Source organism: Megalops cyprinoides, chromosome 6 (genome assembly GCF_013368585.1).
Source record: "Megalops cyprinoides isolate fMegCyp1 chromosome 6, fMegCyp1.pri, whole genome shotgun sequence".
NCBI classification, from domain to species: Eukaryota; Metazoa; Chordata; class Actinopteri; order Elopiformes; family Megalopidae; genus Megalops; species Megalops cyprinoides.
In genome coordinates, this window is record NC_050588.1 from 9,465,071 (window position 1) to 9,484,954 (window position 19,884).

General features: G+C 43.4%; 2 protein-coding genes across 3 annotated transcripts; both read right to left on the minus strand.

The window, feature by feature from the left end:
* Positions 1-1,196: 1,196 nt before the first annotated feature.
* Positions 1,197-8,377, minus strand: tmcc2 (transmembrane and coiled-coil domain family 2). Its single transcript, XM_036531378.1, has 5 exons — positions 8,058-8,377; positions 5,038-5,391; positions 3,272-3,858; positions 3,053-3,188; positions 1,197-1,518 (listed from the first exon to the last, which is right to left on the minus strand). Exons 1-5 carry the CDS (start codon positions 8,058-8,060, stop codon positions 1,219-1,221), a joined length of 1,380 nt encoding a protein of 459 aa, XP_036387271.1. The 5' UTR covers positions 8,061-8,377; the 3' UTR covers positions 1,197-1,218.
* Positions 8,378-12,586: 4,209 nt separating this feature from the next.
* Positions 12,587-18,649, minus strand: cdkn1a (cyclin-dependent kinase inhibitor 1A). Of its 2 annotated transcripts, none has more exons than XM_036531510.1 (3): positions 18,427-18,649; positions 13,981-14,440; positions 12,587-13,197 (listed from the first exon to the last, which is right to left on the minus strand). In XM_036531510.1, exons 2-3 carry the CDS (start codon positions 14,429-14,431, stop codon positions 13,142-13,144), a joined length of 507 nt encoding a protein of 168 aa, XP_036387403.1. In that variant the 5' UTR covers positions 14,432-14,440; positions 18,427-18,649; the 3' UTR covers positions 12,587-13,141. The 2 variants fall into 2 exon arrangements, with proteins under 2 accessions (XP_036387403.1, XP_036387402.1); XM_036531509.1 differs by lacking the exon at positions 18,427-18,649 and adding an exon at positions 15,073-15,119.
* Between the last annotated feature and the right edge of the window lie 1,235 nt (positions 18,650-19,884).

Sequence of the window (19,884 nt, forward strand, 5' to 3'; positions counted from 1 at the left end):
GAGCGCGGGCCGTTCGAGGTAAAAGGTTTAAAGGGGAAAACGAGCTTACCGTTTAGCAACAAGGTAAACAAAACTTTGAGCTGTTTGTAATGCAGACACAAAAGGATAAAAGCAGTTTGCTGTGAACCTGGTTCGTCTGTGCAGATCGCAGAATACCAGCTACCCAGCCCAAAAGCAGTCAGCACTTAAGATTATATTAGAGTTTCCCCCCTGGTCGAGGTAATTGTGCGGCCTTAGTGTAAGCGATTATAATGTGCCAGCATAATATGCAACACCAGGAGAAGGTGAGCTCTTTTAAGATGCTGGAAGCCATTTTGCCACAACACAGACAGGCTATCAATGTAAACATTAGTGTTCCCATGGGACAACGGGTCTCAGTTGTGTGGCAGAATGAAAGTACTTTTCGGTGCCTGTCTGCATCACTGAATTAACAATTAAGCAAATCTTTTCTACAGTCTGTCTTTGGACAGGGACACATTTAGATTAGAGGAAGGAAGGGAAGCTGGATAGTGAATAACAGGCTGACATGTTAATCTTTGAGAGCTGACTGACTGTTCCAGCATTATCAACACAGCTATGATTTGACTTTCTGCACTATTTAGTAATAAAAGATTAATATCAGTAATCTAAAAGTACTTTCAAGCAATCATGCTATCTTTAAACACAAAAGTGGGAAAACTAGCCTGATAATTAAAATAATCAGAATTCGTTACTGAAAAAATATTGTGGGGAGTGCATTGACTGCATTCACAGGCTTTTTTTTCTGTGTGGTGACGTACAGGAGTCCAGGGGGTTGCCAAGCAACCAGACGGAGAGTTGCTCAGTCTACCTCATCAACACCAAATGCCTGCCACCACACCTTTTATGGTACCCCTCCCTCCCGTATCTGGCCTGTTCCACATCTACAGTTCAAAGGTGCTTGAGGCATCTCAAAATCTTTTCTTGTAAAGGGCAAGATGCCAGAATCTCAAATTTATTGCATGCCCTCTACTGAAAGCCCAGTGGCAAAGGAGCAAAAGTTTGCTAAGCCATGGATGAGTGGTAAAGTTGGGAAAGGGAAGCCGGAAAGCCCCCGAGGTGAGAAGGTTTTTCCTGCGGTTCTCTCTGACGGTCCTTTCTGATCCTCTCCATCCTCGCAGATCCATCCTCTCCGAGTCTCTCGGGCTGGGGGGGGAGGGGGGTGGGGGGTGGGGGGGGGGGGAGGCCCCTCCTCCGCGCTCACCCAGGCCGCAGCCACCGCTCCAGGAAGTCCCAGTGCTTCCAGAGGGAGACCAGCAGGAGCACCAGGAGCACGGTGGACCCCACCCGCGCCCTCGTCTTCATCAGCGGCGTGATGAAGCTGGCCACCGTGGACACGAACACCAGCAGCACGGCCATGAGGGTGAGGATGATGTTGATGAACTTGCCCAGCAAAGCGCGGGCGTTGGCGTTCTCCACCCCCTCCAGCTGCACCACCTGCTGCTGCTGCTGCTGCAGCTCCAGCTTGGTGATGCGCGTCAGGCACGACTCCACCGCCTCCTGCGTAGACACAGACAGGAGGCACGTCTCTCAGGCCGACAGGGGGCCAGATGCACTCGCACACGCAGAGATCAACGCGGCCAGGGGAGCCAGAAATAGAGAGTGGGGGGAAGGGTCACAGGCAAGGGACAAACAGATGCAGTAAACAGAGACAGTGAATCAGCCAATCACATGCTAAAACCGTTCCAACCAATCAAAGAGTCCAACATGAGCGTTCCACACCCTGCTAATTGAAAACTGCTCTTGAGCCCTAAAAAGCCTTATTATGATAAAAATTTTATTAATGTCATTCAGCACTATTCAGATGTGTGCATCTCAAAGCATTTAATGGCTGGATGCATAATGGCTCCGCTTGAAGAGTTTCAAGCAGAGAAGGCTTTTAATTAATCTTAACAACCCCTTGAAAAACAAGACGTGGCATAAAAAGCAGCTTTGTCCTGAAGACCAAATTTTTAAATAAAGAAAGAATCAAAGAATTTTCTATCCTATTCCCAGTGCTTAGAAATAGTTTGTAATTGATATGGGCCCACAGTGGGGTACCTCTTGACCTTTGAACTGCTGGCTAAGGCAATGGCTTTCATCTCTTTGTTGAAGTAAACATGAAATTCTCCCGTCACAGCGTATTATACGTTACATCTGTACGCAATAAGTTGGCGTTCCCTCTAGCGCAGTGTCAGTGGGGATATTTCATGGTGTAACACTTGCGAATTTAAGCATGAAATAATACCATTACTGCCAGGATTCCCTATATTGTCTGTGGGGCTGTGGATAATTTTCACTAGGTATTGCATTCACATGGTGGGATTGCTTCTGTATCCATAAAGAAATTTTACATTTCTGGTTGTAATTCATTAAAAATATAAAACCGTATTTTTACAGAGCAACCATCTTTATGCAGGATAGAATAATGACGTAGATTTTTGCTCATCTATGAAAATCATTTAACAGGGAGTCATTTTTCCAGAATGAAAAAAGACAGTAAAAACATGTTACAAATTATTTGACAGCAGCACTTATTCCATATTTAATTTGTTTTACATGTTCTTAAAGAAATTAATTATATCGCATCTCTCAGTCAGTAAAGTAAATACAGCACAGTACTTCCTATTTTAATGGTACAACATATTTCATGTTATTTCTTCAGTCTACTTCTTTGGTCCTGGTGAAAATAAAATTAAGAGAATATTCCCTAATGACCTGTCCCAGGCTTTGTTTGAACAAGGGAAATAACTGACCTGAACAACTGAATTTGAAATAAACCATAAAAAGGAATAATACCTGATGTCTTTATCTTTGGCAACAAAAAAGGAGATGTGCTGTACTGCTTCCCCCTAGTGATAGCTCCAGAGAAAGCAACGAATTTCGTGAAATCAGGTGTGACGGAGGAGAGTATGAAGCCTTTCACATAAACTGTTTCTAAATGTACATAAAGCAACAGCAGAGCCGGTTACCAAGGCTGTGGGGTGGATGAGGCCCCACGCTGAAACGATAAGCTGAGCACTGTGAAATCCAGCTGACCCACCCCTCCTCTCACCTGTATGTCTCTTGCTCTCTCGTACGACTGGTAGGCCACCTTCTCCTCCATGCTGGCCAGCTCCTGCTTCAGGTTGGTCATTTCGTTCTGGTGCAGCTCCGTCAGGTCGTTGAGCTGCTCCTCCAGGCGCTCGTACCTGCTCGGAAAAGGGAGAGCCTTAGAGAGGGCGCTCGGCAGTAACACAGAGCAGCCCACACCCGCCTCCGCCCCAACCACTACCTGTATCTCTCCTCCTGGAGGCACTGGGTCATGTAGGAGTAGTCGCTCTGCAGCTGCGCCTTCATGTCCTCGATGGCGTCCTCCAGGTGGCCCTGGCTGGCCTTGATCTCCTGCAGAGCCTCCAGCAGGGCGTCCCAGGAGCTGTGGTGGTGGTGGTGGCCGTCCAGTGCGCCGGACTTGGGGCTGCCGGCGGCGGGGCCCAGGCCGGCCCCGGAGTTGCTCCCGGCAGCCGACCCGGAGGAGGCGCTGGAGCAATCGTCATCGCTGCCATACTTGGGGCTGGAGACGAGCGTGGCGCTGCCGCTGAGGGCGCGGGGCGTGGGCGCGTCCTCGGGCTGCCGGTCTTCCAGCGTGTCCTTCAGCTGGGCGATGTTGTCGGCGCTGCCGAACTTGTTGCGGATGAGGCTGGCGAACTCGCGCGGCTTAGAGACCACGGCCGTGTGGGAGAGAGCTGACACGCCCCCCCTCACCCCCTCCACCACCCCGCCCCCGAAGCCGCTGATCCCCGCCCGCACGTTGGCGCCCACGTCCTTCAGCCCCTGCTGCATGTCCCTCAGGACATCCTTGGGCTGCCGAGCAGGACCATTCTGCAGAGAGAGGGGGGCACGGGAGCAAGATTGTAGCATAAGAGTTCATAACACCGGAACCCACTTGACCACACAGGAGTAGTATCTACCTTTATAATAAATAAATATTATCACACCTTTGGACACTGCAAGTCAAGTTCCGCTCTGTTACACAGTCTGTCTGTTGTTTTGCAAAAAAAATCTCCTTTTTCAGGGTGAAAATATTCGGGGCTAGGCTAAAAATATTCGAGGTTATAGCCCCGAATGATCGGACCTAACGACGCCACTGAGAGTTCCTAACTTAGGACAGCAGTATGGTGTTTTGCTATAGAACGAGGCTTGTAATGCAGAAGTTGCTGGTTCAACTCCCTGTTGGGGCACCGCTGTTGTAACTCCAGGTAAGTATGCAGGGTTGCCCTGGATAAAAATGTCTGCTACTGAAATGTAATGTTACTGCTTCTGCATGAAAAATTCACAGATTTTTTTAAAAAATAGATGATTCACTGCTCATAAATTACTGAACGCAGTCAACTAATGTAAGAATGTTACCCAACTGGAAAAACTCCCTGTCCATGTGCACCAAAATATAACATAAGAAGCTGGATCTCACTTGGCTACCCAGAAGTTTTTAACTGCATCTGTCTATCTGTCAATCTATCTATCTAATCATGTTTGTTTCCCATTTTTTACACAACGATATTTCGGAATTACTGTCTGCATACTAGACTCATCTCACCGCTACAACATCTGCACTTGCACAGGAGCAGTGAGGCAAGACAAATGCAATTCTGCATGCAGCCACTTCACAGTAGAAGTCACACAGTGCACTACAGTGGAGCGGGCGCTCAGTGGATTGGTGCAACTCTGCTGACATCATCTGAGCAACTCGCAGGCACCTGACAAATCGACGGGGCATGAGACCAGCAAGACAAGCAACCTCAGTGCACCAAAAAAGTGTACTCTGGAAAACGACCAGAAAAACTTCCTTTTAATGTGAGCAAGAATTTAACAAAGCTTTGACCCATTTCTCCACAAAGGACATTTTGGCTACTTCTGTGGATTTAATCTTGATGAAAAATCAAAAATCCACTGCCTGTAACAATCTGGCAAATGCAGCTAACTGGTATGACTGCGCAAATGTCACACAGCTGGAGAAAACTGAGAGAGGGGTGTAAAGCAACCCCCGTGGGCTCTGCTCACCTGCTCGATCTCTTTCAGCTTCTTGTGGTAGTGCTCCAGCTTCTTGTGCAGATGGGCGATGCTCTGGGCCGACTTCTGGTTCTTCTTCTCGAAGACCTGCTTGATGCGGGCGGCCTGCTGCTTGTCGGCGTTGTGGGCCAGCTTCAGGTACTCGGCCACGTTGTCGTCGCGCGCCTCCTGCTCCACACGGATCTGCTCCGTGACCTTCAGGATCTTCTGCTGCAGGTGGTCGACGGCCGCCCGCGTCCGCTGGGGGTCAGGGGCCTCGGCCGCGTCCAAGCTTATGTTCCCGTCAGAGCCGCCATGGCCCGAGGTGGGAGGCAGCCCCAGAGTGCTCACCTCCCCCTTATCCAGCTGAGGAAGGGGGCGACAGAGAGTGCGGACGGGGCACGTCAGAAAAAAATACCTCAAAAGCAAAAAGCCAGTCTTCAAGCCCTTAGCGGTCAGACCGCCCCATTGCACAGAACTGGGATCCAAACTCTCATGCGCTGTTGATGTCAAAAAACTATATTTATAGTTACAGGAAATGGGTTACAGGCTGTGCTTAAATTAGGCCATTTTAAAATTTGAACATCTAAAAATAAAAAGGTACCAGCGCTTTCCACGAGGGTTCTGGATTTATTTCCCTTGCACCACATAATTGATATTTTTGCTCATTTAGGGCACACTGTGTGTACACTCTACCGCAGATCCACAGATGCCTCACAGCCTTACAATCGCTGATTCATGTCATTGAACAAAACAGATTAATTCTATGATGTAAGCAATCTAACCTGTTGCTTCCCATACATGGTGTCCCATTCTTTGGAAAATTTTGTTTGGTCTTTTTTCACTATTATCATTATTAGTAGTCAAAGTTAGTCAGTTAGTCAGTCAGAGTTAGTCAAAGTCTTCTTTGTATGCTTAGTCTTGTTATTGTTATTATTATTGCTTCAAAATACATGGCTACTTTTCCCAATTAATCTAGAGAATGTTAATATAATATTCAATATTCAGTATTATCCACATCAAAGCAATGGATTACACTTTAAGTGAAGTACATACATTTTAACTTCTATGCAGGTACACAATATTACATAATTTGGTGATGAGGCTGGAATTATGATCAGCTTTTCATTGGTCACTTATGGTTATTGAAAATAATGCAATAATGAATGTTGTAGTAGATTGATAAAGACAGTTTATTTTCAATGATTATTTTTAAAATTCATACGTTACTAATATTAGTTACATTTTCAAACACTTATTTCATTTGATGAGATGAACGATAAAGCAAGACATACACATGTATTCCTTCAATACCAATTATTGAAAAATTAATACCAAGTTCATGAGATGCTCATGAAAAACACAAAGAAGACAGATTCTACCTCCTCTGATTCTCTTCCTTATTATATGTGAAACCAAAGTTAAATGTAGTGTCTCGCAAAGTTGTGTTCTTGGACCCACGGTTTTCTCCACCTGTAAATGCAGCCAAACTCATGTTTTTGTGGTGGCCTCAGTCTGACATGTCCTGGTTCTGAATAATCTGGACGGCTCTGAACCCCTGGCACAACTAGGACACTGGCGATATCACGCTGTCATCATTATTCAGGGACTTCACTTCACTGCTCTTCAACCCTGGAGTGCTTCCTTGAAACGTCGTTATATGTTCTATTTTAGGACAAATATTCATAATGACATCTCTTTATTTATCCCCGCCCACAATCTCACTGCATCTCACTGAAGTAATTACCCACCGCTGTCTAACAAACAAATGCACCTGCAACTGCGGATCACCGTCTCAGCGTTTTCACTCTGAAATATGCCCTACTTTGAACACTTGCAAAGTAAAACAATTACATTTGATAACCCCAGCAGTGAAAAAATATGCACATATAACATGTAAAATGTTTCAGTTTGCGAGAGTGCCTTCTTGAAATTTTAGCTTGAAGTGCTTATCTGTTGTGTTCCCCTCTTATAATTCTAAAAAAATATGAAGAAAACAAATAATCAGACGTCAAGGATCATCTAATTCCATGGCCTTTCCATAACCCTAACAATGCTGGGGATGCCCCCAAAATAACTCGAAGCCCTGTTAATACAATGAAAACAAAGGGGCGCCCTAAGCAACTTCAGTGCTCCCCTCTTTATTTTCATTTCAGGCGTACATTAACCTAGCATTCCTGACTTGGAAAACCTTAAACACAGATATGATTAATACATGCAATCCAAGAAATCTGTGACAGGAGATGCCTGGGACCATCACGAAGCAATACCAGGCTTCACTATACGTAAATACTTCCTGTACAGTAAGCCACTTGAAATCCCTGCAGGACAGTGTACCAGCCAGGCGCAGGATGACAGTTAAATCCTTACAGCCGTGTCCTATTTTTTTCTCTAGGCCAACATCAGTTTTTTTTAATAATTATTCTCTAGGGAATTTTTATAAAAGTATAAAAACAGTCTAAATGTCGGGGGCTGTTAGTGAGCGGTATGCGAAGTGGGTAAACAGTTTTAGAAGGAAGGTGCCGATAAAACGCCAATGTAGAGATTAATTAATGTGTGGATTCATTAATAAACTAAGCCTTCCAGTCTGCATGCCTGAAGAGCTTTCCATGAATTCATTTTTATCCCCGATCCCCTCCGTCAAAACAAAGAGAATTTTCGGCGGTGACAAATCGTATTACTGGATCGCCGGAGAGGAAATAATACCCGCTGGCATCTCTGCAAAAGCATGACAAATGACAGCTGCGAGTGGAAACTGACAATACAGGTATAATCAAGGGCCAAACCTAAAATAAACAAATAGAGGATAAGAAGACAAGCGGGCAGGAGAGAGAGAGACAGAGCGAGAGGGGGAGAGAGAGATGCCGAACGATGACTGAGGCAGAAGATGGGGCTGATATCAATGACTTCATTTTCGTTCAGACGCATGCACGGCGGAATGTAAATAAATAAATAAGATTTTTCGGAGAGGAATGAAGCACAGAAATAGACGGAGTGATACGGACGGCGATGGATCGTTCTGGAAACGTTACCATACTGTTTAATCCCGGACTGCCGTTCGCCGTTGGGGGCTGTCAGCTGGACCCATCCTTCTTCCCATATCCCCCGCGATCACACGAGACCCCCCTCCCCAAAACACCCCCTTCTGTCTTCCCTTACGTCTGAAAGAGCCTCATGTGCCATTGTTTACACGCAGCATGTTTGCAGTGTCTGCTGCTTGCTCGCGCTCCCTTGCTCTCCCCCTTTCTCCCTCTCTCTCTCTCACTCGCTTGTTCTCACTCTCTCTTTCTCTCCCCGACAGATGGAATAAAAGCTGATCTGGTCTTCCACACCAGTGCTGTCTTGAAGCGGAGAGGATGGACGGAGTGTGTGTGTATGCGTGCGTGGTTTTTTTTTTTGGGCGGGGGGGGGGGTGCTGAAAGAGCTACTTGCGCACGCGTGCAGGTGCTCCTGTGAGCCGGGAGGACGAATATGGAGGGGGGATGGGGCTGTACGGAAGGGGTACTTAGGGGCTCTCATCTCTAAACTCTATTAGTACAACGTGGCCTCAAAAAAGGGACGCGTTTGAGTGTGTTTATGTGAGAGAGCTGGCACAGGGATAACGGGAGTCAATCGCACTCCCGTTCTGCTGTATTTTGCTTTGCAGCGTTCCGAAAATGGTTTAACCTCGCCCAAAAAAACGCTGCATAACTGAAGTGTTTGATCAATTACCACAGAGCTTAAAACAGCTTGGGTTGATCACGTCTACGATGGAAAATCCATCCATTCCAGTTGCTATTTTCAATGATCCTACATATCTCATTGTGCAAGCCTTGCTCCTCGCTTGCTTGCCCCTGGTGAGATGCCATTCTCAGGGGTGCCAAGGAATTGGGACTGAGGCACAGGGTGTGGTGTGTGTCTCTGTGTTGGGCGGAATTGGGGGGGGGGGGGGGGGGGGGGGGCTCTTTTAAATTTTGCCTGACATGGGGGGTGGTTGATGAATGAGGAAGGTCGGAAGGAAAGCCATGGGAAATTAGACCGAGTGTGACGATAAGGTAATGTGCCGGAAGCTGGAGGAATTTTGATAAACGCTGCCAACTCATCAGCTGCCGCGTAACTGTCCTGACATGTTTTTTAAGTGACCCGGCCGGTTCATTTGCCCACGACAGATGAGATCTTTTGAGGACACAGACTGCGTCTGTATATGAAATATTCCGATTAATCAAAATCAGCTATTGTTACTGTCTCATTAAAGACAAATAAAACAAACGGACCACGAGACAAGAAAGCTCAGGAGAAGTTGAATATAGCGAGCTGTTATGAACAGGTCCTGGAAGTGTTGTTTTCTCTTAATATGTGCGTATATCCAGCACCTCTCCCAGGTTTCATGTTCAGCTACTTGTTGATTTTTTTCCTGATAATGCACAATTCATTTTTAGCCTCATTTAGATTTGCATGTCAAACGATAACCTTCAGGTAGCCTCACTTACTATCCCTATATATCCCTGTAACTGACCGCACGTTTGTTGCCATTCCGGCAAAATAGTGAAATAATAAGGCTGTATATTATAATGTTTCTAATAAGAATTGCACGTGATCTCTTCATCCAATAAGCGCGCAGTAGGCAATGGCCAGGGGCGACCAGACCTTTAGGGGGGCTCAGCCCCTAATGAGAATGTGACATGCATATAGTGCCTTGCAAAAGTGTTCCACCCCCCTGCTAAATCACTCATTTCACTGGATAACAATTCATACATTAATATTTTTCTATATATGATATTTTAATTTACAACAATAATACTTCTAATGAATTACTGGTAAGTAACATGAGTTTTTTAGGGGCGCTGAGATGAAATTTAGGTGTGCTTGAGCACCCCTAAAAAGAGTCTAAAATCACCAATGGTAGGCATCTCCCTAGAACATAAGTTTTTTATTTTGTAAACATTTTCTGTTTGCCTTCAAGTCCTGCCAACTGGTGGTTCTGACAGCAAAATGAGAATGGTGGAGGATTTTAGTCCAGTGAAGACTCAATGAAGCCTTTACAGCGTCTCTTATTATACCTAGCTAGCTATCATAGCTGTCCAGCTAGCCTACCTTACCTTACCCTTACCTGAGTCCTTGACTTTAAATGGAAAACTACCATGACTTTCCCACATTAATTGTTACCTTGACCTGAAGCCATGCATTTACATAATCCTACCAGTCAAATATTAATTGATGTGGGTAATTAGAGACTTTCCTCCAGCAAATGGGTACCTTACCAGAATAATTATCTCAGGAACAAGCATGGATATCCTGTGGAAATTTCATGAACTGCCCATTGGGACAAATGAGAATTCTAATACAGATGCGTTAGATCAGCTATCCGAGTTCCAGCAAGTCCTTCCACTGATTCTGCAAGAAAACCAAATAAGGAACGTAAGGATTGATATAATTGATTGATTTAATAGTTGTTTCACTCTGTTTCTGAATAGCAGCCAACAACCAATGCATTTTCAATTCATCCCAGGTCATTTTCAGCATGTAGCCAAGCAATGGATTTTGCAGTTCTGTTCTTTAACTTTTTTGCACTGTGTTGTACAACACTGTCATTCCACTCCAGTGTTTCAATCCATGCCAATGTCTCTCAAACACAAGTTCAAATCAGTGAAGAAAATACCCCACTACTGCTACTGTGCTCTGCTTCTATTTATTTCCTAGGGGCAGACACAAACATAGTGTGTTATTGACAGCCTACATTCCATTCAGCAAGCCCTCAGGATACATATGCATCTAAAATCTTGGCAAGACAGGTCCCATTAACTCTCATTCACTTCCATCTACCCTAGTGCATTGACTGGTCAGGTCCCAATGGCCTTGACCTCAGTAGTCACTGGCTTGATGTACTATGTTACCCTTTATTAGGTAAGAGGGTGTGAGGCCATGCAGCAATTCAGCACTCATTTCTCACCTCTGTCACTAGGGTAAAGAAACTGGACATTCCATCTGTTTTTATATGGTGCTTTACTATATATATATGTGTTTATCAAAACTCCCACCTTAGACTACTTCTCAGAATATCAGCTACATCATCTGTTAAAGCAGAAGTTAAAGAAGGGTCTCAACATGCAGGAAAGTGTGTTTGGTTTTCTCCAAAGAGAAAACTGAAAACATTCTGTTGTCCCAGTAGAGGTTTTGTCCTTAATCTGTCTGAAAATTATGCATTTGCTGGCTACAAGACTTTTTTGAGTGGTCTATATTGCAGTCTGAATATGTTGTGACTTCATTCTGATTATACCTCACATACTGTATGTAGTTTTTTTATTTAAAAGCACACCTTAAATTGTGTTGATAATTTCCCACTTGGTCACAGGTATGTCTTTTAAAATGAGCTTAAATGGGTTTATTTTTGCAGGTGCTCCTATAGGCATTCAATCTAATAAACTGTGATCCTAAATCACTTATGGGATTTAGCTAAATGGTTTATTAATATTGCAGTTTTCTTATGAACAAAAATGACTTCATTAAACAGGCAAAGGCATTAGTAGAGATAATATAAAAATTTATTACCTTATTTCAATTAGACACAAGAACTCTACAGTTTTATTTAACAATAAATACAACTTTATATATCTTATAGCTTTCGGCAAGGTATACTGTTGGACATGTGCATCATAGTCTATAAATTTATTAACAAATACAAGTGCAACACAGAGATAAAGCTGGCAGATATTTTCATAGCACGGCATATGGGACATGTACAATACAAAGCTATCGGTGTCTTTTCAAAGACTTTGCATAACAGTGAGCTTTTAAGTTGATTTTCCCCCAAATTACCTATGAAAACAAAATTTTCTAAAACACCAATAAATAACCGATATAGACCAATACTTTATAATAAAATGGGAAAACACTTTAGGTGTATCTAATTGCACTGTACTTCAAATAAACTGTAAGAAAATTTCCTGTTGTTTAGTTGCTACTGGTACATACATGATTTTGGACACTAATAATATGTGCCACTTTTAATAACCAACATGAGAATTTAATGGACTGCATCGTATGTACTTGTAGATGGCTACATTTCAGGTATGTGCAATACTGCGAGTATCTACTTATGTCTTTCACTGAACAAACAGTATAATGATCCTGATCAACCGTTACTGATAAAAGCTTATGAAATCGTTCAACCAAAACCTCTCATCCTGGAAGCAGTTACAGGTGATGTCTTACTTCCTCACAACTGTGCTTCACTGCAAAACCAGCCGACACAATTATTAGGCGTCAGGTGGTAAGACTTCCTTTAGGCATACTTAACTTGTGACACCTGCCAAAGACTCCTTTCCAGCTCTTCAAATGTGTGATTTCATACCAGTGCCTGTAGAGGTGTGCCATGACACACACTTATACAACCTTTGAATTCCTGCAGATTTCATATTAATATAAGCACAGGTATGCAAATTATTTGGGATCTCAATGCACACGTCATCAACAGCTAGATTTTTATACAAAAATACACTTTGGACAGGAAATGCTAGCAAGGGATACAATATAATTTTTCTGACAGTGAACCACAGACCCAGATAGAAAGCTTTATAAAAAAAAAAAAAAAAAAAAAAACTGATAACATTTAAATGCACACATACACACATGGATCTGTTGTTTGCTAAGCATTATTTCAATATGGAGTTTCACTGCGAAGATGCCGGGAATGAGTTTTTAAACCTGTGGACTGATCAGCCAGGTGTCTGCAGCCTTCGGTGCTTGTAGCTGGGACTATAAATTCGGTGTGCTTTTCAGGTGGTCCAGAGAGGCATGGCTGTGCCACTGTTGGCCCAGGTGGTGGTCAGTTACACTGACTCTGACAGAATGTCATCCACTTCCTTCTTGAACTTGACGTCTTCTTGGGCTAAGTGCTTGCGCCACTCTGAGCAGAGCCAAGCTCTGCGGACCTTTATGCGGAGACGCAATTACATCAAAGCAAACAGACATGATGTCGACTGAAAAAGGTGAGGCAACTTGGTCTGTCCTTATAAATACGTTCAAGTCCTTTTAGCGAAAGTGTTGGTCAACAGTCTTGTGTAGGAATGAGGTTCCTGAGAGAGACAGTAGTGTTACTGTGGTACTGTGGGACACCGCACCCCCCACGCACCCATCCTCACTGCCCTGATTTCCGGGGTGTGGCCACCACTCGCCGTTTTGCTTGATAGAAATCTGTTGGGAGAGAGACAGGGCAAGCGAGTTAACACTGTGCATTATTATTAGATCATATACTGTATGTCCACGCCCTGTCCGCATTCCTGTTCACGCAAGTGTTTGTTCCCTTTATTGTAAAGCACATGGGACATGACTCACTATCTGTCCACAGACTCCCCCCTCCACCTGGATACTGGGTGAAGACAAGAATGAACATGCCCTGCTTTGCCCTTAACTGGTAATCCCCTTTGAAGTGGATGATATTATAGGAGGATGCCAGTGTTCATATTAATTATTACTTGGGTGTGACAGTATGTTGTGTTAGTCATTGTTTTAAGTACTCTAATGTAATAGTTTCACCGGTTTATTACTAATAGTAAAACTTGCTGCTGCCAAAATGCCTTAAGCTGAGGGAAATTTCTGAATGACTAATTACATAATATCCCTACAGTGTTTTTATGGAGAGAACAGACTGCTAGCAGCTGAAAATGTAAGATATGACCACACCAAAAAAAAAATCTGTATGACAGCACAGTTTTCAAAGTATTACTTTACATACACACTTCATTTGAAGGGTGGCCTCAAGAAAAATAAAAAGTGTACTCCAGGGTGAGCAATTACATGGTTTTATAAAATATTTTAGATTAAGTTAGTTTAAATCATTTATTCATGTCACCATTAGTTACCTCACAAGTTTGTGGCTTTTCCAATGGTTCATATTGTTCTGTGCTTTTTTGCTTGCCTTTCATTATGTCACGCACTAGGTTCAGCCCCACACCCTGACTCATCACCCCCACACACCTGTAATGTTGGTCTGTTTTCTCTTCAGCTTGTTGCTCTGGTTGTTGCTCTGGCTTTTCTCCGGAGTCGTCTCCAGGTTCTGGGGCTTGAGGGAGTCCCTGTTGGGGGTGCGCGGGATGTTCTCCTTGCCGCTGTGGGCCGCGGCCGATCCCACACCCGACCCCGACACCCCCCCGGGCCTCACCACCTCCACCGCACCGACCATGCAGGAGCGGTACAGCACTGGGACCTTGGTCCCCGAAATCCCCTCCCACTGGTAGTCGCCCCCCTTGAGCGGCGTCTCAGTCAGGAAGTCGAAGCCCCAGCGACGGGAGGCGTCCTCCAGGTCCTTCCTCAGGGAGTCCTGGTACTCCAGCTGGAGCTGCTCCCGGTCCACCGGGCCGAACAAGTTCCGGCGGGTCGGCCCGTTACTCAGCGCTGTCAGGATTCGCTTGTTGAGGCTGATGGACATGGTTCTGCACTGGAGGGGGGGGGGGAGGAAAGAGAATGACCGCGGTTAGACCACAGTTAGACTTCAGTGTGACCCAGCCAATCCTGCTCAGCTCAGCACAGTTACCAAAGGAGATTAAGCGTTTCTCTCACCCATGCTCCACTCCACACACACACACACACACACTTACGACCGCATCCTCACGGCAGAGTGCGCAGTTCACACGCTCTCGCCAAATCACAAGGAGCTCACTAATGCACACCCACTCACTAATACATTTCAGCTGAACTAAGCAGGGATTCAACTCAAGAGTGAAAGCAGCAAAAGAGGAAATCCTTCCTAATGGAATTCACCATCTCCATTTCCCCTGAAATGACACTGATGTCGTATCTAATGAACTAAACAACCCTGAGAACATCAACTCAAAGGGCAGCAAAATAACAATCAACCAAAATTAATGAATGGCATCCTGTATAAACAATTAAGTGATCCTCTTCCTTCAAAGTCATCACTTTCAAACCAGAGAGGCTTTGCTTGGTCATACAGCACATATCTTTGTTTTAAATTTTAAAAATTGATCTACATTTTCTACAAGACTGTATAGTTCAGGTTAGTTCACATGACACATAACCACGATGTGACTGCTTAATTTATCAGCTTACCATAGCGTTGGTCGCACTGTCTACGCTGGTAGAATGCAGGTACTCCGAACACGCCACTATTTAAATGCTCTCCTTCAGTTCCTTGCAGTATTTAAAGCAAATTTTGTGGGTGGGGCTTAGTTACAGAGGCCTGCAATCACAGGGCAGTGTGACTCTTGCACATGTCTAGGCAAATTCCCCACAGCGACATGTAGAGACAAGTCCCGCGAAACTGCAATTACCATAAACCTGCTATGTGCCCTTGTGTCCTCTAGAGGTCAGCATTAAAATCAGGGGAGAGGGGGAACTCAATGAGGTATTTTCCTTACCCTCATCTGCCTTTGGTTATGAAAGCATGTGACCAACTCCTACCCAAGAATGGCCACTAAGCAGTTAAGAAAATGACAGAAAAGACTTCAATCACTCTTAAACAAACTACTTTATGAACAGCCCACATTTCAGGTTAAAGTATTTTTAGGAGAAGTGTTCTCTTTGTTTTTAATAAAAAAAAAAAAAAAAAAAATCAAACTGGAATTTACATGGATGTCCTCATACCCTTCACATTCATTTATGTCTACTAATTACAGCAGGGGGTTGTCTCAGAATGAAAATGAAAATAACTTCCTTGTGGGATTCACCCTCACTGGTTCTCTTTTTTGTTTTAACATTTCAGTTTTCATGTTTTTTTTTCTAAGAGCATGCCAAAGTCATTAAAAAAATCAATATAGATTTTTAATTTTTTCATTTACAAATTGTAAAATCCCATCGTGTTCAGTTCCTAGTTCATTGCTGGTTTCCAGGTTACTATGTTTTGTCTGATGCAATCACACAAGAAAGTGTTACTATTTCATAGACCAGAAGTTGAAGGGGAATTACAGAGACTTTCCTGTGCGTACTTAGTGGGAAATGGGCTGGTGAAATGGGGGGGTAGCCCAGTAACTGGAAGGATGTGGTGAGGGAGTGCCTCTAGATTTGTCAAGCACGTCATTTGCGCACCATGCAATGCAGCTCATCTGCATAATACATCTGATTGGCTACTTCTGGTGAGCCCAGGCCACTACCATTTTTACTCTCCTCTGAGAAAAAAATAAAAAGTCTACTAAGGGCTGACCCCACACTCCAGGGAGGGTTAGAGCAGCATGTCCTGAGATGATTGTCTGAGGCATGTCCTTAGACCTAGAGACATGTCTGCGTGGCAGAGAACATGTTGTGATATATGACACACCCAGTTAATTCCAATACCTGCTGTAAACATAGGCAAGGGAAAGACAATAACTGCTTAAGGCACTGCATATACACTCCTTATGTCATATGCAGAGATAGGAGACTCAGAATGTCATTATTTCAGAATTCTACAAGGAACCATCAGCTCTCTAAAAGAAACTTGTCAAAATCATGCAGTACCTGTGGATGGGTACACTGTACCAGAGGCATGTTACAATTTTTTACAGGGATATGAAACTATCTTCCTTAAGTTCCATATATAAGCTGTTTTTTGGTCCTTTGTGTTTAAGTAATTAATATTAGCCCTATAACTCCTTAGTTTCTTTTTTATTTCTGTAAAAGACATCATGTTCTTTGTAATTTTTTCTGCAGAGAATACACATCACAGGTTACACATTACACCTGTGGCCTGCCCTGAGTTGCTCTGCTGCATCACATTTTTGCAAATTCAAAGATGTACATGTCCATAGCAAATTAACAAATAGGACTAATTCAGTCATGCAAGTTGGTTTTAACAAAAAACAGTATAGCCCTCCAAAACCTAAGTTTGACATTCTACAACCAGACAGCCAGTTCATTGACTTAAATGTGATTGGGTAAAGGTCTATTTGCGGCAGCAGATAAGGGAACAGGGTAATAGGAAACTACAGCTTTTCCATCTTCACTGACGCTGGAAATGAAATTACCCATAAAGAGCAGAGTATAAGTCTGAAGGTAGGAGAAACACTGCGTGCCTTGTTCTGTGGTAGCATTTCAGTGTTATCGGATTGAGAGCACGAAACACTACATTTAACTACATCACGTAACAGAATGTATCCTGTGTTTCATTACGGACCAGCCATGTCAGGTAATAACATCCGTCAGACATGTGTCATGACGTGTGTCAAGTTCTGCCAATACGATATATATCATATGTTTTGCTTTTTGGCAGGTCAGGAAGGATCACAAAATGTAACTTAAGTTGATACTCTTGAGAAAAAAGTTCATCATGCTTGAGATTTTGCATTTCCACTTGTGTAGTTTATTTCCATTTATTTTGCTTCTCGTACTCTATTTTTCACCCAGCTGACTATCAATCATTGAAAAATGGATATAGTTTCATAAAACGAAAAATGTCTCGAAAAATAATGCCGGTACGGACTGTTATCAGTTTTATCTTATAGTGCCTCTCGTCTTCTTGTGCTTACTTTTTCTATTACTTTATCACGACTTATGAAAGAAGTGGGGGTAGTAGCAGTCGTCGTCGTACTAGAACAGTAGCCTTCTAAGAAATTCTAAAATTGAATCGAGAGCGTTCACGCTAGGTCTCACTACTGCCTTCTACGAGACTTACTGAGAACTTGTCAGGATGTGACGTCAAGGAAACGGGCCGTCACCCGGGACAGAAATTCAAGAGCGCGGCGGGAAGAGGGGCGGTCGCGTGATTGGCGAGAGGAGCTAGTGACAAAATGCCGACCCAGCCCAGCTCTCTGCCCTCCACGTGAATTCGGCACACGTGTGCTCGACCCGGCCAAGTTCAAACTGGGGCCAGAACTTGCGTTGCAAAAACAACTTAGTAGCGACTGACTGATAAAAGAGGAACATACAGAACCGAGATGTTTAGGCAATACTGTCATACTTGACGGCGATCAGAGATAAAAAAGAAATAAATCGGCCATCTCAGTGAATATTATGATGAGTTTTGTGAAGCGAAAAGTTAAACTTTGTACGACTCTGATTGTGATAGCTGGTGAACATATCAACAAAGTGTTATAGCTAACGTTACATATCTGAATAGAGTACACGAAGGAAGGCAAGACGATTAAAACTGGTTCAGTTGAAAAAAGGCTAAATCAAGCACAGACGCCTATATTCTTCGGTGTAAGATGTAACATGCAGCAATATTTAAAATGTAGTTGTAAAGGTTGTTGACTACATTTTCTTAAAGTCGTTATTTTGCACCCATTGCTGAACTGAGAAGATATGTCACAAACATCAAGTACACTTCCCGAGCTAAATGTACATGAAGGGTTGCTGATATCGATGTAAATGCATTTTAGCTTCACAATTTGAAACACTTGGTTGGTTTTGATACACATTCTTACAGAACGCGAAAACAAACGACAAACATAAGGAATGGTAAAGACTATAGTTCAAAATACGTTTACTTACATTTTTTCATCCAACAGATGTAAAATTCCGTGAAGTTCTCGGCTAGTCTTTAAGCCAAGGTAAGAATGAATGAAAGCTGGGAAGTTGAAGATGTTCCAAAATTATTCTCAAATTCTTGTTCTGAACCAACCTCCAAATCAGTAATGAAACTTGCCTACAGCGCCTGCTTTTAGATTACGCTGATTCTGTCTGAAGAGAGCGTTTCCAAGTATGATGTGCGACTAGATTGCTCAACGTATTTAGTAATCTTGACAAAGTCAAGTTATATTACTTCAGGGGGCGTGATTCCATGCAACTCGTGTAGAGGCGGAGTCTGGTCCGTAAAAACACGTGCTTCTATCCTGGTAAACACACTCGGACACGTGAATTCAGTCCCCATGCCTCTGTTTTTCCCGGCTTGAGGAAATACCGGTTCGCTTCGTCTCCACGCCCTCCCTTAGGAACTCATTCCTGACACTCCAATAAGATCCCACCCATTCCGATGTTTACTGGCAAGACATTCAGGCAATATTAAGATTAAGGGTTTTTACAAGCTGTAGTCCAGTATTTCATCGAATCGGCCACAACCCTAGAGTCTAAAGCGTAATTATGTGTCTTTATACTGTGGCCTGCTATTAATGTTGGATTAACAACCTGACGAATCAGTGGAATATCCTTTGAAACTTCGCTACTAACTCACGCAAGCACATCAATGTTCGTCTCCATAACAGTTACATCGTGGTTTTACGCCTTGATGGTTTGTGCAAGTAGTCATCTGCAATATCAATGTATTTTAGGGTTGTGTAAACTTTTTTTTTTTTTTTTACATTTTTCACATATTAAATATTTATGAATTAATTTTGGTTGGATTTGCTATAAACAGGATTTATCTTCCACATTCCCGCTTTAAAAATCAAAGCGCTAGGTAGGTAAATGCGAAATTGAACTGACTGCAAAATGTTATCTTACAACGGTCTCGCCGGGTTATTGAATGAACAGGAGCTCCTCCCGCGGTCTGTCAGGATCGCGCCGTAATTTGAGTAAGATCCGCCCAGTCCACGTGTTTTCGAAGTCGGGTTTGTTTATGTCAGCTAGGCAGTTTGGCTGTCACAATATAGGCATTCTTATCCCAGCAGCAAAATTTTCGCCTCCGAACTATCGCTGGCAGCGTGCCTAGTTCCCAGCGAATTCGCCCAAGAGAAAAGAACGTATAATTCTTTCCACCAGAATAGGATCCTGTCCTGTTACTGGACTGATGGCTGATTAATGATTAGTGTTTCTCATCAGGCACTGATGCCTTTGTTACATTATGCACAAAGTTAATAGGACCGTGAACATCGCTTCCGATCAATCGTGAATGCCAGTTTTGTTCCTTTTGCCAAGCATCTAACTCCTTTTGTCTGAATTCCCAATTAAATGAAAATTCTCACAGTTGCGGTTTGTGTTGTATTAAATTTGCAACAGTTGGTTACACTGCTT